The sequence below is a fragment of the Pogona vitticeps genome, chromosome 1 (assembly GCF_051106095.1).
Source record: "Pogona vitticeps strain Pit_001003342236 chromosome 1, PviZW2.1, whole genome shotgun sequence".
NCBI classification, from domain to species: domain Eukaryota; kingdom Metazoa; phylum Chordata; class Lepidosauria; order Squamata; family Agamidae; genus Pogona; species Pogona vitticeps.
In genome coordinates this window covers 123,437,990-123,454,420 of record NC_135783.1, presented here as the reverse complement: position 1 = coordinate 123,454,420, position 16,431 = coordinate 123,437,990, and the positions used below count along the sequence as shown (strand labels likewise).

Genomic DNA, 16,431 nt, shown 5'->3' with positions numbered 1-16,431 from the left:
GATGTGGGGATGTTCAGTTCGGCCAGAGCTTTAAGAAAAACGTCCCACCCCTTGGGTTTTCTCTTATCAGAAAGGGTTGTAGACTGGGTGATACCTCTGACCAGGTCCAGAATATTAGAGCCAGGTAAGAGCTCCCCCCGGTACCGGAAGGCCCCTTTGTCATCCCATGAAGAGATGTCTTGATGTCGCCTTAATTTACTTAGCAAAATCTCTGCATTTTTCTTGTAACGGTTGGGCAGACTGTCTAACACCTCTTGAATAACCTCGGGTAGGGCCTCTTGAGGGACCGGTGACGAGGGGGGAGGAGCGGCGGGCTGGGGGGGCGGTTGCATTGTTTTTTCCATATCCTCCTGCCTGGTCAGCGTTAAAAACCTCTGTAGAACGCCATTGTAAAGCTTAGCTTTTTCATACTCTGACAAGTCTGACCTTAAGAGAATCTCTCTCATCTCAGAATCCAAGCGTCTGACCGTGGTGGCCCTGATGTTTTCTGGTACACCCCTCAGCTCTTGTAGCTGAGCACTGGGGACCAGATACATCTTTTCAGCATAATCCATTACTTATTAGTTAAAAGACTGGTTATTAGAGGGACAGCGATGCCCAATAAGGGTCCCAGGAAACCTCCAGACTGCTTCACCAGGTATTTTTTCCGCCGTAGGGGTACCCTCTTGTTACTCAAGGTTTTAATTAGTGTTCGTTTCTTCTTTAAAACACGTACCTGATTAGGCGTTAGAGCTATCTTTCCTTTTAAAGTATTCAGAGCAATCTCTGAAATGGCAGTGACCAGATCATCCGAAGCAGCACATAAAATGGCTTTTCTCTGCCGCAGGGGGGCCTTAATAAGGAGCTTCAAAAGTGGCAGGTTTCTCCTTATACGTTCAGACATGTTATCCGACTGCTGAATTGGCTTCAATGAAGAAAAGGGTTTCAAAGCAGCCGTCTTTTGTTGCCTGGAGCAGATTTCTTCAAGGTATACACAGCAGGCCAGTCCGGTGGGAAAAGGCCTGTTCTCAGTCTGTAAGGTTCAGGGGTATTGGCGTTTAAATCTACCAACAGATAACCGTGAGGAGGAGTTGTGGCATCTGCAAAAGCTTCCATGAAGAACTGTCCATTTCGCGGATACATCTGACGGGCTAGTGTGGCAATTTGCTGCTTATCCCTGGGGTTTTTAAAGAGGACTAAAAACTTTGCGTTCAGACTAATGGATCGGGCAGATTTTCCCTGGGAAAAAATGTTCTGAGTAATTAAAAAAACACTTACGTTCCTGTGATGCACATATTGTGTAAATAACTTTTCCACTTCCTTATTATCAGAGGCAGACTGCATCAAGTCGTCTAAAATCAAGAAGTTTATTTTAGTGGGGGGTAACAGAACATCATCATCAAACTTTTCCGGCAAGCCTTCTACAAAACGAATACAGGGATATTTACAGAGAAGAGTCTTATATACAGGTTGCCAGCATCCATAACACCAGATAATATTTTCAGGCATGTCAGAAAATACATTGCGCGCGTTGTCAAGCATATTCTTAATAAAAAATGTTTTTCCACAACCACTGGGTCCTGCTAGGATAGCTGAAAAAGGATGAACCCACAACGTATTTAGTTCAGTAGCCATAAGGTAGGGTTTTAAAGTCTTCGACAATCACTCTTTTGTCATAAACCACCTTTTGAGTTTTCCTTAAAAGCTTTGTATGAATCAACCACTGCCGCTTATCCCTGACAATACCTGGCTGCTCTACCACTATTTCACGGAGCGAACCATCTCGGTTGTCAGAAGCGTACGTAAAAACCAAATCCTTGAGACTGTCAAAATTAATTTTTTCAGAGTTAGTCACATTCAGTGTGATCCCTTTGACCTTCATGCACGCACTACCGTCACAGATTTTATACCCGTACGTTTTTGGTCCTCCGGACACAAATTCTGTAATATGCATGCCTTCAGGAACCTCACTCGTGAGGTCCCCCAGGTAGTCCCCTAAGGAGGGTTTCCATTCACCCTCCCGTTGTACAAAAATAACAGAGTCAGTATCGTGATAAAGAACTCTATCCTGCAGTTTGTCAAGCAGGTTGTAAAGCTCAAGACGTGCATAAGCTGTGGTAAAGCAGGCTATGAATTCATTTTTCCTACCCTTGGTGGTTAATCTGTCAGTCGCATGTTTCCATGACACACAGACAGCATCATCCGCCAAAAATTCAAACATGGACACTTTGTAAGACTCTGAAAATAAGAGGTTGAAATATTCATCCGGATCTCTGACCACCTGAGTGTTAGGCAGATTCGTTCTCTGACCAAACTTACCCCACAGAGAGTTTAGAAACAGCTTGGCAATCTGTCTTTTTGCGGGGTTTACAGCAATTTTATCTTTACGTAGGGTTATACCCTCTTTCTGTTCATAATCAGCAATATATTTGTTTTTATCTGCCTCACTGACACACCACGAGGGATAGCCTGATGCCTCCTGTTTGTGGCGAAGGTGCAGCTTCATGTAATCTGAAAACAGTTCATCCGATCTGTTTTCAAAATGCCATACCTCAAAGATTTTCACAACCTTGTACCCCTTTTTTATGGCTACATTCAGTTCTATAGTACACCAGGTCCCCGTCAAAGCTCTCTCCTCATCGGTATGTTCACAAGGGGTTCTCTGGCTGCTTTCTGCACAGGCGGCACACAGCACAAACATAAGTTTTCCACCAATCCTGGCTGGCAAAACTGGAAAAAAGAGGCCTCTAGGTGGTGAGATTTTTGCCTTTACGATACCAAAGTAGGCAGTCACAGGCTCAAAATTCTCATATATGATTTTGGGGTGCCCCAGAGGGTACTCTTTAGTTTTGTTGACATAGGGGTAAAGGCTGGTAAAATCATAGTAAAGAATTTGCTCTCCCGGTTTAGCTCTGTAGTACAAACGGATCGCGTTTGTACGACCCCCAAAGAGAGCATCCCTAGGTGCTAAGGGATCTGGAAAATCAGCTGTAGCAAGGTAATTTTTGACATCGTTGTCGTTTCTCACCATCTCTTTCCATTCGTGCTCCCAAATTGATCTGACTTCAAAGCCCTTGCTTCTCAAAACGGCTGTCCTTTCCTGTGTGGCATTGAAAAGAGCCCCATAGGTTTTCCCTAACAGAGGATTCCAATCCTCAGAATGGTAACAGAGGGCACAGCCATGGAAAAAACACCCCAGGAACTCTAAACATATGCCCCTGCCGTTAAGAACCATATAACCATCTACATAAAGAGAATCGATACAAATTTCTCCACCATTCAAGGCGTGCTGTACCCTGGTTTTTTCTTTATGGGCAATATAAGACAGCCACTGTATCGATGCAGATGAATAGCGTTTGCACTGGCGGTGATAGTTGTCTGGATGTGGGATTGCTATTTTATTTTTCTCCAGAAATTTGAACTTGTACATGCTAAGACACACGCCAGCTAGGGTGGGGTATTGAAGAGGGTCTATGGCAAACCATTCATATTCCCCGTCGTACCCTTTCACCCTCTTCTTTGTCAGGGTCATAATTTCATGGCGATACTTTGTGCAGGCCTGTACCAGGATGTTAACATCCTGCTGGCAGTAGGCAGCCAATTCTCGCTGCAGGTTGAAGGTTTTTGTCTTATTCTCCTCATGCCACTTTAAGAAAGCCTTCTGCTCAGAAGGCATCATGTGTTGCACTCCATAAGCTTCGGGTGGTGGTAGGGGACCCTCATACTGTTCATTTTCAGGGGTGTTGAAGTAATGAGGGAAATAACCCTTAGACTCCTGCCTGAGGCCTAGGCATTTGGGTAATTTTGATAACCCCATTGGTAAATGACATAGAGAATCCAGGAATTTTATATCAAGAGCCGGCACGGCTATTGTTATAAGTTTTCCACCTTGAGTAATAAGTTCTACCTCTAATTTTTCTTTGACTAGCTGATTGAGAATGAAATATCCATCATAACCTTTTGAATTATGGGCTATAAACGTTGTGCCCTCAAAAACCCTCCCTTCTGTGAAAGTCCGAATAAAAGCCTCGATGCATGACTCGCCTCTGAATTCCCATGATTTATCATAAGGCCATGCCTTTTTTTCTCACCTTTTTTCTTGGTGTTGCCAGAGTCAGGCTCCACAATGCTCTCGCTATATGAACTGTTATCATCATCATATTCTTCACTCTCCTCCTCCTCCTCTTCCTCCTCAGCATCCTGTTCAAGGATATCCTTTATCCAATCGGGCACCCCCTTTTTCACAGAAGCCTCTTTTTTAAAGTGTCGCACAGTCTCACCCCAAAAAGATCTGGCGTAACAATAATTGGGGATGTGTAACCCCGTGTCTTGTCTTGATTCTATATCATAAAATATATAATGGGTTGAGATCTTTGGCTCTTTAAGTGGGCGCATGAAACAGAAGTGGTTTACCTCTTCTCCCCTAGGAGCCCAGCAGATATTACATACCCTGCCTATACAGTCCTTTGTGAAATGCTCTGCATTTTGAAAACGACCGCAGTCCTCACAAAACTTTCTATAAGTACAGGGTACCTTGTTCTCTGCCGCCAGCTTGGTGTGTAATTCTAAGCATTCTCTCGACCTGCATTTCATTTTGCAACACTTACACTTCTTCATGATGTTCACATTAGAAGCGCAATCTTTTCTTAGACAGAGTCTACAGAAAAATATACAGTCATGAATATGAGAGTACAATTTGTGGCAATATTGACAGTAATTACGAGCCCCAAAGAGTCCCTTTATATTAAGAACTCCATAAAAGTGATTATCATGGAGAAGCAACGTATACGTTTGTGTATACTTGTGTCCTTGTGGTTTAAACAAGCCCCAGCCTTTGTTGCCATAGTGTGCAATCTGGATATTGACCTGTAAGTGGTCCTCAAAAAGAGGGATGTCAGACAAAGAAACCTCTTTGTCTACAGGCCAGTGGACTGCCTGATACAATTGCAGAGCTCCATGTGCCAACTCTGCATCTGTTGGGACCTCTTTAGACATTACACGAACTAAGCTTGCTCCAAAGCATAGTTTACTGTTTACATCAGTGAAATCGATTAGATGTTTCCTTTTCTTATTTATAATTGCACTATAGGGGATAGAGCGTAAGGCTCTTGGGCGGCTGCCCCCCCTAGGAGGTCTCACAATGGTTACAACTAATCGTAAAACACCGTCTAAACAAAGTTCCATATTACTCTGCAAAAGATTTGCTAAGTTGGAGAGAAACTCGTCAGCGTCTAGAGCACCCTTGACCTTTTTCACTGAAAAGAGAGGCCTCTGCATGTTCCCACCCTCAAATCTCAGCTGCACACAATCCCCCGTCTCCAAGCTTTCATTAACATGATCCAGTACCTCTTGAACAGCTAAATGTAATGCTGAAACGGCTTGTGCATAGCTGGTCACATGTTCTAGATTTACGAACCGGAATTCTTGCGCTATGTGTAGGGTGCTATATCTTTCATTTTCCCACTCCCACCTATTTGTGACTTCGGCATACACCGGAGGGGTCTCTGCCTCATGTTCAGGTGTCTGCAGGGCAGCGTCTGGAAATTGCTCCTGAGACAGGGCCCAGCTAGAAGGTAAAGAGCACCCTGGTGGGTATTCCAGCGACTCTCGGCTGTTAACCCCAATCGCCCCAGAGTTCTCTGGTGTCTGCAGGGTAGCGTTTGGAGATTGTTCTTGAGACTGTGTGCAGCTAGAAGGCAAAGATAACCTTTTCCTACGTGCAAGCAGTTTCTTGGCCCCTTGTAACAATTTAACAACTCTATTGTGCCAGTACAGTTTAGCTGTGCTTGGTTTCCTTCTTTTTCTCCCCCTAGACTGACGGCCAGGGTGAGCCCTTCTCATTGTATACTTCCTGTTTGTCTGTTTAACATCAGGATAGCCTAGGCCTGTTTGAATTTTAAAGGACATTGCACAAGAAAAATGATCCATTTTTTTAATAGCATCACAAATGGCATTTATATCAGGGACCTCGTCCATAATTTGGTTTAGACTTGCTCTGGCCGCATTAACCACATTGAAAATCATCATAAAATTTTTAAACCAACATTCAACTTTAGAGGTGTATACAGCTAAAGCCTTTCCATCAATTTCAACCATGCCCTCTTTTTTCCTACCCTCCACAGCTTGAGGATTTGCAAGCTTTTTGCTACCATCTCCATTAGTTGACTTGGCCTGGGGACTCCGCTGTCTGCTGCCGTCTGATCTTTCGCCATACTTTGGATCCATTGCAATCTGAGGGGCCGCTGGATTTTGGCCACCATTCCCGTCAGCAACCGGCTTGGGTCCCTTCAAGACCTGTGGGTTTGCGGATTTGATACCGGCCGGTCTTTCATGTATCTTGAGATCTGTCGTCATCTGAGGGATCGCTGGGGTTTTGCCCCTACCCCCGCTGGCAGCTTTGCCCCCCTTCAAGGCTGGGATGTTGGCTGATTTACCAGGAACCGGTCTTTCAGCTTCCTTGTATCTTTTGGGGGGGATCGTCATATTGAGGCCTAGAAAAGAAATAATGGGTCTTGTAAAGGCTGCATTTCAGCGCTCTCTCTCTCTCTGTGTCTCTCTCTCTCTCTCTCTCTAACACCCCACCCACCCACCCCCACCCCCCCCCCCCCACACACACACATTTGTTTTAAAGGGAGGACCCCCACCCCCCACCCCCACCCCACCCGTTAAAAACGCAGGCAGATAAAAAGGTCTTCCCTGAAAATGTACAGAACTTACTCTGATCAACATTTACTCTTTTAAAAGTATAACCACGAAACTGGAACCTGTCCGTCCTTGGAATATTATAGCTGGTTGATGGTACAATAGGATCATTTTGTGCAAAATATTCATCATCCTCATAGCGAAAATATTTCTCTGAAAAAGAAACAGTATTTCTAAATCATTAGGGATTTTAAAAGTAAAAAAGTCCTCCTTAAACCCCCAATATGTTAATGAGCTTACCCAGGGAGGCATCGGATGCTGGGCTATTTTCCTTGGAATTCCCGGCTGTAGAGAACAGAAACATGTTAGGGCATGCCTGATGAACATTTGACATCCCTGTTTTTAAAAACTGCAAGATGGATGCTATTGAATCACAGCTGTATTGTCTGGTTCGAAATTATCTCAAAATTAATTGCAGAGAATCTGAAAATACAGAGGCTAAATCAGAAATGAGCCTTCAATTAAAAAATCTAGACTCTTTGATTCAAATACAATTGGAAGGAGACATAAAAGAATTTTTGGCGAAAATACAGATAAGCAGTCTGCCAGATGTTAATTCTGCAATTTTTTTAACTGGACAATACGTTTTTCAGGATAAAATTAATTATGGAAGAATTTTTACATTTTTATCTTTTGCATCATACATAATCAGATTTTTTCAGAAGAAGATACGGCTTTTGGCAGAGAATGAAATGGATTTTCTATCACGGCATATCATGACATGTATAACTCAGCGACAAGGGAATTTGAAATTCATAACCGTAAGTATTGTTCCTAAATTCAAATTTAATAACAGCTTATAAATATCTATTCTATAAAATCATAAAATGCTTCATATTTCTGTCTCCTGCAGGAAAGAAGTTTAAATACCTTTCTAAGACAAGCTATGACCCCGCCATCAAGATGGTATTATTTATTCAGCTGGCTGCTTGCAATACAAAAAAAAATATTCTCTGCCATGCAGTAAATAAAATATATATTTAAAACTCTACGCAATGTCTATAAGTTTTTTAAAAGAACAATCTCTTACCCATCTCGGCGTGTTGAGTTATTAATGCTGAAAGCCTAGGGAAAAAAAAAAGTCACATAATGAATACATATTTTAAAAAGGACAGGTCTATTTTTAAAAAGAATTAGATCTCATAGATGTATAAAGTTACTCACCTATTAGCTTGTCTTGGCAAGGGACAGAGAAGATCGGATAAAAGACAGCTCAAAACTCTAGTTTATATACCGTTTGAAAGGGAAGCAAAAGTTTTTCTGATCACGACTCATGCTGCTTCAGGAAACAACAGCCGATCATGATGTGGATTGAAAGATACACAATTACCGTGAAACAATGGCACCTCATTAACAACCCATTTGAAAGGAAAGGAAGAGAATACACATGCTGTCTTATCTATTCAGCTACCTGTTGAAGGATGTGACTATGTTAATCTACTCAAACAGATGCCTCCAGGCCTTTGCTTATCTAAGCCACAGATGTCCTGTTATTTTACAGGTCAGCAGGATGACCACTATTCTTTCAGAGTTCAGTTTAGGAGTGGCATTTAGATCCAAAAAAAAGTGATTCTTTGATATTAGAACGCTAATCAGAAAGGGTAAATTAATAAAAGAACAGTGTATGGCGGATTTATGCTCTTTATTAAAAGGATGCTGTACAAATTTTTAGGAGCCTCAATATGTCTTGACAGATTTTCATTGGGAAAAAGAAATGACTTATTTTTTCACCTTACAGCCAAACGGAGTTGCTTCATTGTAATAAATAAAATGTTTTATACTATTCTAAATGTATACAAATACATAAACTGTTGCTGCTGTTTTTGAAATCTCAGTGATCCTGATGTCCACAGATTTTCATTGGGAAACAGAAATGACTTATTTTTTCACCTTACAGCCAAACTGAGTTGCTTCCTTGTGATAAATAAAATGTTTTATACTATTCTAAATGTATACAAATACATAAACTGTTGCTGCTGTGACTTTGAGGTTCTATAACGTCTGTTTGCCAATCCAACCGCCTAATATGGCGGGGAGTTCGTTTGGAGTCATATGCTGTATTTTGAAATTTAGTTTCACATGTATTTTTAAAAAGGGGCAACTTGTTTATCATTTATCATAACTTTTTTTTTTTTTTCTTTTCTTTTAATTCTTGGTTATAAGATTTTGCGAAAATCCATGATCTTTACAGTCCATTTAAGGGTGAATTTCTGTATACTTCTAATGAAATCATCTGCTTTTTAATTCAAGCATTTTTACATTTGTGGCATAAATTTATTCTGTGACCCCTGCCTGTAAATAGCTGACCTGTGTTTCTGTGTGGTTAGCTGAGGGAAACAGCAGTCTACCCCTGCTGTTTTTCATGATTTACAGTGATTACCCATTATCTCAATGACACATCATTTGAAAAGGAAAGGAAGAGAATACACATGCTGTCTTATCTATTCAGCTACCTGAGGAGGACGTGACTATGTTAATCTACTCAAAACAGATGGGGTCTGTATTTTGCAGGCCGTCAGGACTATGTTTTATCTAAGACACAGAGGTCCTGTATTTTTTACAGATCAGCAGGATGACCCCTATTCTTTCAGAGTTCAGTTTAGGAGTGGCATTTAGATCCAAAAAAAAAAAAATGTGATATTTTTGATATTAGAACGCTAATCAGAAAGGGTAAATTAATAAAAGAGCAGTGTATGGCGGATTTATGCTCTTTATTAAAAGGATGCTGTAACGCATACATTCTTAAATCACAGGGCTTTTAGAAATAATAATCTCAAAGAATTTTGAAAACCCCCAACACACACACACACACACACACACACACACACACACACACACATACACAGAGAGATTCTAGGAATCTTCCTTGGGTATAAACACGTGGAAAACTTTTTTACTTTGAATGGTATTAAAGACATTTACTAAAACATGGGTTTTTTATACTGCTCAACTTATTGCTCTTCACTATTTCTAGCTTACTTACTAAATCTGCCTTCAAGCGTCTGAAATTTTCATTTGGGAAACAGAAATGACTTATTTTTTCACTTTACAGCCAAACTGAGTTGCTTCCTTGTGATAAATAAAATGTTTTATACTATTCTAAATGTATACAAATACATAAACTGTTGCTGCTGTGACTTTGAGGTTCTATAACGTCTGTTTGCCAATCCAACCGCCTAATATGGCGGGGAGTTCGTTTGGAGTCATATGCTGTATTTTGAAATTTAGTTTCACATGTATTTTTAAAAAGGGGCAACTTGTTTATCATTTATCATAACTTTTTTTTTTTTTTTTTTCTTTTAATTCTTGGTTATAAGATTTTGCGAAAATCCATGATCTTTACAGTCCATTTAAGGGTGAATTTCTGTATACTTCTAATGAAATCATCTGCTTTTTAATTCAAGCATTTTTACATTTGTGGCATAAATTTATTCTGTGACCCCTGCCTGTAAATAGCTGACCTGTGTTTCTGTGTGGTTAGCTGAGGGAAACAGCAGTCTACCCCTGCTGTTTTTCATGATTTACAGTGATTACCCATTATCTCATTGGCACCTAATTTGAAAGGGAACACGACAAAGGGAAGTGTCTACACATCCTAAGATTGTTACTATTTTTATCTACTCAAACAGATGGGTCTGTATTTTGCAGGCCGTCAGAACTATGCTTATCTAAGCCACAGAGGTCCTGTTATTTTACAGGTCAGCAGGATGACCCCTGTTTTTAAAGATTTCAGTTTTTAGGAGGGTATTTAGATCCAAAAAATGTGATATTTTGATATTAGAAAGCTAATCAGAAAGGGAAAATTAATAAAAGAACAGTGTATGGCGGATTTATGCTCTTTATTAAAAGGATGCTGTAACGCATACATTTTTTTTTTTTTAAAAAAAATCACAGTGCTTGTATAAATACACAATACATGTTATGAACACAATAAAGTGAGTATTATGATATACAGTAAAGTCCATATTGTAACGCATACATCTAAATCTCAATGTTTGCAGAAAAGCACAATACAGTATATATCTTATTGGTTATTATGTTGTGAGAAATAATAATTTCCCTCCTGAAGCAGAGAAGGACATGACAGTGCATTAGATCTGCATTCTCTGATACCTGAAATCCTAAGAATGCAATAGTTACATCATTTGACTACCCCCGATGAGGGTTTACAATGCATATTTATTAAAAGCATACATCTAAATAACAGAAAATATAGGACAGGCATTTTAGTTTTTACAGAAGGTAGAAACACACAATACAGGCTTTTTAAAGGTTATATATTCATTTAGGATGGTTTCTCTCTTGAAACAATGAACCCTGATGATTCCAGATGAGCCGTGGGACCATAAATGCAATCACACTCAAGGCCATCTTCCAAGATAAATGTCTTATCCTGTGTTTGGGAATGAAACATAATTTCAGTAAGTTTTAAAAGAACTTAAAGCCACATCACTAACATAGCCATAACTACCGGTTTTAACACAACCCCCCCCCCCACCCCTTATAACAGAGGTTTAAATGTCCATCTTTTAAAAAGAGAATTGTTCTTACCAGAAAGCTTGCATTTTCTTCAGCACTCTCAAAACCTTCATCAGGAGGCTGTGCCAACACTTGCTGCTCAGGACCATTGCCATGGACCGGTAAATCTCTTTTTATACCTTGTTCATCATCTTCCTCATCGCCCCACAACATGGTACAGGCCAGTTTTCTTGTGTTTTTCTGCTTCGGGTTCGCCTTTGCAGAAAAAACAAAAACGTCTTCTGCAGGCTTGACTTCTCTTGTTAACTTTTCTGGGTCTTTGGGTAGGCTATTCTTTAGGCTTGCCGGATTTCCTAATGGACACAAGGGGCTAGAGAACCCCACCGGTCCGTTGTAATAAGCTTTGGGCTGCAGGCGTCTCCTGGTTTTTCCCGCAGGCTTATGGACGGGCTCCGGAGCTTTGTTCTCCTTCTCCGCCATGTCTACAAAACCGCAGGACCTTTGCAAAGAGCTGACAGAGCGCGCAGAAGTGTCCCCGAACCACGTTTTTATAGCCTCTCAGCAAACTCCCCGGGGCTTTCCCACCCTTGCAGGGCCTAGGGACAAGCCGGGGCATGTCCTACGACCACCCCTTTTCCAGCCAAGGCCCTCCAACCGCTCCCCATTGGTCTACGGGGTCGTGGGGTGGCACGCAACCTCGGGGACCAATCCTCAGGCCACCCCAGGGTCACGGGGGACCCCTGCCTCTAGGAAAAGGCTCCTATAGGCTCACGGGCCCACCCGAAATCCCTGACGTCACGCAGGGGGCTGGGGCAAGCCGAGACATGGTCTACGACCACCCCTTTTCTAGCCAAGGACCTCCAACCGCTCCCCATTGGCCTACGGGGTCGTGGGGTGGCACAACCCCTCGGGGTCCAATCCTCAGGCACCCCTAGGGTCACGGGGGACCCCGGCCTCTAGGGAAAGACCCCTATAGGCCCACGGGGACCCCCACAACCCCTGACGTCACCGTTCGGACCACCCCTTCCGCCGGAAGGGGCCTGGGTCCAGCCTAGGCGCCGGAAGTCCCTCCCCTTCCGGTCCAGGGTCCCAAAAGGGGGCGTGGCACCTGTCAAAATTGAGTTTGAATAAAGCTACCACTATCCTACTACTCATATGTACGTGGATATTTCTCTGATGTTCTGCAGGGCCAAGTATCAGGCCTTTACGTCAAAGTGTTTAGAGCCTGTCAGCCAAGCATGCCTCGAAGATAAAGACTGCCTGCAGTTTTTGGGTTCGGAGGATCTGATCTGCTCCAACAGCACTGAGTGCAGAGCGGCTTATGTGAGCCTCTGGGGGTCTGTCCTTCGAGTTGAATGCACCTGTGACACCTCGCCCGCGGAGGAACTCTCGGTATGCAGATGGTTCCAGCAGACACTCCACAGCAAATCCTGCCTCAGTAAGTTGAAAGATCACGGCTAGATGCATCCTCCCCTTGGAGCAGCACACAGAAATGAGCCTACAGGAGGGCCTTTCTTATCCACGGAATCAGTATATGCTGGTTCGCTTACCTACAATCTGAAAATACTAAAAATATTAAAAGATAAATCCTAGAAATACATATTTCTAAAGACAAAGTTACCAGAATTGGCCACTAGAGAGAGCCAGAGACCAATCTATGTATATTTTCAGTATAGAAATTAGAGATGGGGGCATTCATATTCATATACAAATACAGTGGTGCCTCGCTTAACGAGCGCACTGTATAACGATGAAATCGCATAGCGATCCGTTTTTTCGGATTGCTAACGCGATCGCTCAACGAGCTTCAGATAGGGAGAATTTCGCTTTGCGAAGATCGGTAAGCGTTTCGCTTACCGATCTTCGCAAAATGAAGCTCCGACGATCAGCTGTTTGGCGGACAAAATGGCCGCCGGAACCCTCAAAATGGCCGCGCGCAGCGTTTTCGCGCCCTCCCCTCGCTTAACAAGGGCGCGAAAATGGCTGCCGGCCATAGGAAACCTCACTGAACGGTGAGTAAAGGAGCCTTTTGGAACGCATTAAACGATGTTTAATGCGTTCCAGTGGCTTTCCCTGTCCCGTTCAGCGATGTTTCGCTATAGCGAAGGTTAATCCGGAACGGATTAACCTCGCTATGCGAGACACCACTGTACGAATATCCCCACGCAGCTGGACTTAATGACGCGCTAGCTCCTCCAGCCAACTCATCCACTCACGCGTCTGGCAGCAGCAGCAGCCTTGATCATCCTTCCAATGGCTTTCGGACCTCTGATCTCTTCCTGCTCAGCTAGGAGTGATTGGAAGGATGAGCAAGGCTGCCGCCACTGGGCACAGGAGTGTATGGGTCAGCCGCAGGGGCTGGCCCCTCGTTAATAATATCCGGCTGCGCAGGGATATTCGTACAGTATATGAATATGAATACCCCCATCTCTAATAGAAATATATTTCTACACTGTTATAATCAGAACTGGCCACTACAGGGAGCAAGAGAAAATGCTATGCATAGTGTTTGCTATTCAAATAGCATTCACTTTGATCTGCATTTTCCAGCATCCGTGGGTGGGGTGTGTGTGCCTTGGAACTGATCTCCTGTGGATATGGGGGTCTCCTACTATACTTTCATATCCATTTTAGAGCAAAATGGCTGCCATGCAAAAGCAGTGTGTTTTAGCCCATTGATGTTTTGTGGCCTGAATCTCACAAATAAAGTAAAAGGAGGTGACAGGCAGGAGAAGTCTTGGTGTCCACCCAAATATGATCCTTCTCTAAATTTAGTTGGTGATTTCTTCCATATGTCTTAAAGCGGAAGAAAGGAACCTTTGGCTCTCCAGACGTTTTAGGTTCATCAGAGATGCAGGTATTTGTATTCTTACATGAATAACCCCACGCAGCTGCACTTAACAAGGGTCTTGCCCTGGGGTTGGACTGTCTACTCGCACATCTGGCGGCAGCAGCAGCTGCCCCGCACATCCTTCCAATCACCCCTGGAGTGCTGCTCTCTTCCCACTCAGCTAGCCACTCCAGGGAGGGAGAGGGAGGACGAGCCTCCCTGCACAGCTGCTGAGTGGCCAGCCAAGCAGGAAAGAGAGTGGGGCTCTGGGAGCGATTGGACAGATGAGTAGGGCTGCCGCCACCATTGGAGACGTGATTGGACGGTCCAACCCCAGGGGCCGGACACTTGTTACGTCCAGCTGTGTGGGAATATTCGTAGACAAATGCTTCCATCTCTAGTATTCATTATTTGTTTCAACCCTGCACAAAGCATTTCCTGCTTGGAAATTTAATTAACCCAATTGCTATAGGGCAAGAACTTAAGTTGCTCTTTGGTGACCTTGTTATAACAGAGTAAGGCATTTTTTGTTAAATTGAATCAAAAGTCTTGTATCTGGTGATGATTTTAACTGGTTTGATATAAAGTTTACAAACTGTTATGATGTGACTAGGTAGGTAATAACAGAGTAAGCACATTTGAATCAAAGGAACTTAATGAAGAGTTGGCTCACCAAGTCCCCATTGATTCAGTGGGTTTACTCTAGCATGATATATTACACTAAGCAACAGGATTTTGGCCACTGACTTTCACTATACTTTCCTTATAAGGCACAAACTTTCAGCTGAGAAGCAAATTAACAATGAAAGAATGTGACAAAGAATGAATTGTCACTAAATATTTACTAAATGAATTTTGCTGTAGGGTCCACTTGTCTTTCATACTACTGTTGTTTAATTTCTTCTCCTATCTGAAGATCAAATATCAGGTGGAAAGATAGATCTTAACTTATCCTCTATGGATCTACATGGAGAAATACTCCCTGCAACTGGCGACCAGTCTTTGTCTTATGGTAAGCTTGACTGTAAAAATATCATATTATGAAGAGCTGCAATGGGCTCCCTAACAAAACTGCCTAAAGCATGGTGCCAAGTAATGAAACCAAATCATTTTCAAATTATTGACAAGGCCTGCTCTTAGAAGCTGATGTTTCCACACAGTTTTCTGAGCCCTGCAGGGAGCTGCTTGCAGACTTAGTCACTGGCCATGCCGAGTCTCTGTCTCGGATATGGAAATGATTGTGGCCACTGATACAACTGCACTGAAAGGTGCTCATTCTAGTATCAAAGTGTTTTAGCTCCCACTTGTTAATAAAACTGCAGGCAGATGAAGTGTTAAGACAATGATTAGAGGTGCTGATGGCAGAAGACACATGACCCTTTTTGAGTAGCAAAGAATCTTCTACATTTTCTTACAGAATCAGTGAACGGGACCTCCAAAGGCCCATTATGATCAAACTGCATTGCATTATATCTCATAGATAAAGTTACTTGTCACTATTCTAACTTAGTCACTATAGTTTTGTCAGAAGGTGGATGCAGCCAGAACTCTGGCTTGCCTTGTTGGTACTTTCGGCATATGATGGGGGGGGGGGGGCGGGGTCTGCTCAGATAAAATAATATACAAATTGGTTACACCTACACATCAGCCAGTGCATACAGAAGACTGATGCGCTATGGGTTAGATACAATATAAGTGAATGAGACAACAGAGTCATGGCTGAATTGAAGTCTCACTTATTTCAACAGGAATTGAGTTCTAATCTGGTCAAATCAGAAGATTATACTTCCTATCTGAAGTTTTGGATTTTAGATTCAATGATCCAAACTTTACATAATTAACACTATGGCAATACCTTGCTTACTATACAAATACAACTTCATAGTTCAAAATTTGCATTGTTTCTGGTGAACTGACAATATACGTGGCATAGGCTGTCTCCAGAGGAAATGCTGTTGAGACACGTGTTTGACATTTGAGGCAATTATTTACTTCTAAAGCTTCACTGTTTATAAGACTACAGGAAATGAAAATAGTTTCTTGAGTTGACAAGACATTCTTAATTGCCACTTGTCTAGTCAGTGGATTTTCTGCTTATATGCCCAATTTATAGATGCTAATAATATTCAGACCTGTGAAGAATTAACTGCTTGAGTAATTAAGTGCTATAGCATTGTCAGAGATGCTTATGTTTATTTGCTGGCTATATTCCACCCTAATAGAGTAAGAATCATGAAATATCTGCTCTCCCCCAATTAAGGAACCATTTATTCCTCTGTAAAAGGTCTCCAAAATATTGCACTAATATAAGAACCTTGGTGTGCTTGGTAGTAAGTGCTAAATGCGGGGCCTGGGTCTTTTAAAACTTTGTATAGACTTGGCCCTTTTACAATGCAAAGCAGGACATGATCTAGCAACCATACATTTGTTTAATGTCACAT

The 16,431-nt window shown here is 42.3% G+C and overlaps 1 protein-coding gene and 1 long non-coding RNA gene across 5 annotated transcripts in view; one reads left to right on the top strand and one right to left on the bottom strand.

The window, feature by feature from the left end:
* Positions 1-16,431, top strand: part of GFRAL (GDNF family receptor alpha like) — a 42,447-nt gene that overhangs the window by 23,647 nt on the left and 2,369 nt on the right. The window contains exons 7-8 of the mRNA XM_078386667.1: positions 12,348-12,598; positions 14,907-15,002. Coding sequence (XP_078242793.1) covers positions 12,348-12,598; positions 14,907-15,002 — 347 coding nt within the window. The remainder of the gene's footprint in view (positions 1-12,347; positions 12,599-14,906; positions 15,003-16,431) is intronic.
* LOC140702770 (uncharacterized) lies at positions 5,898-12,285 on the bottom strand. 4 transcript variants are annotated; one of them, XR_013542245.1, is made up of 4 exons: positions 11,233-12,285; positions 7,712-11,074; positions 6,697-6,966; positions 5,898-6,470 (listed from the first exon to the last, which is right to left on the bottom strand). It is a non-coding gene; the product is annotated as an uncharacterized LOC140702770 (long non-coding RNA). The 4 variants fall into 4 exon arrangements; XR_013542243.1 differs by having other exon boundaries at positions 6,697-6,834; positions 6,922-11,074; positions 11,233-11,371; XR_013542242.1 differs by having other exon boundaries at positions 6,697-7,746; positions 7,846-11,074; positions 11,233-11,371.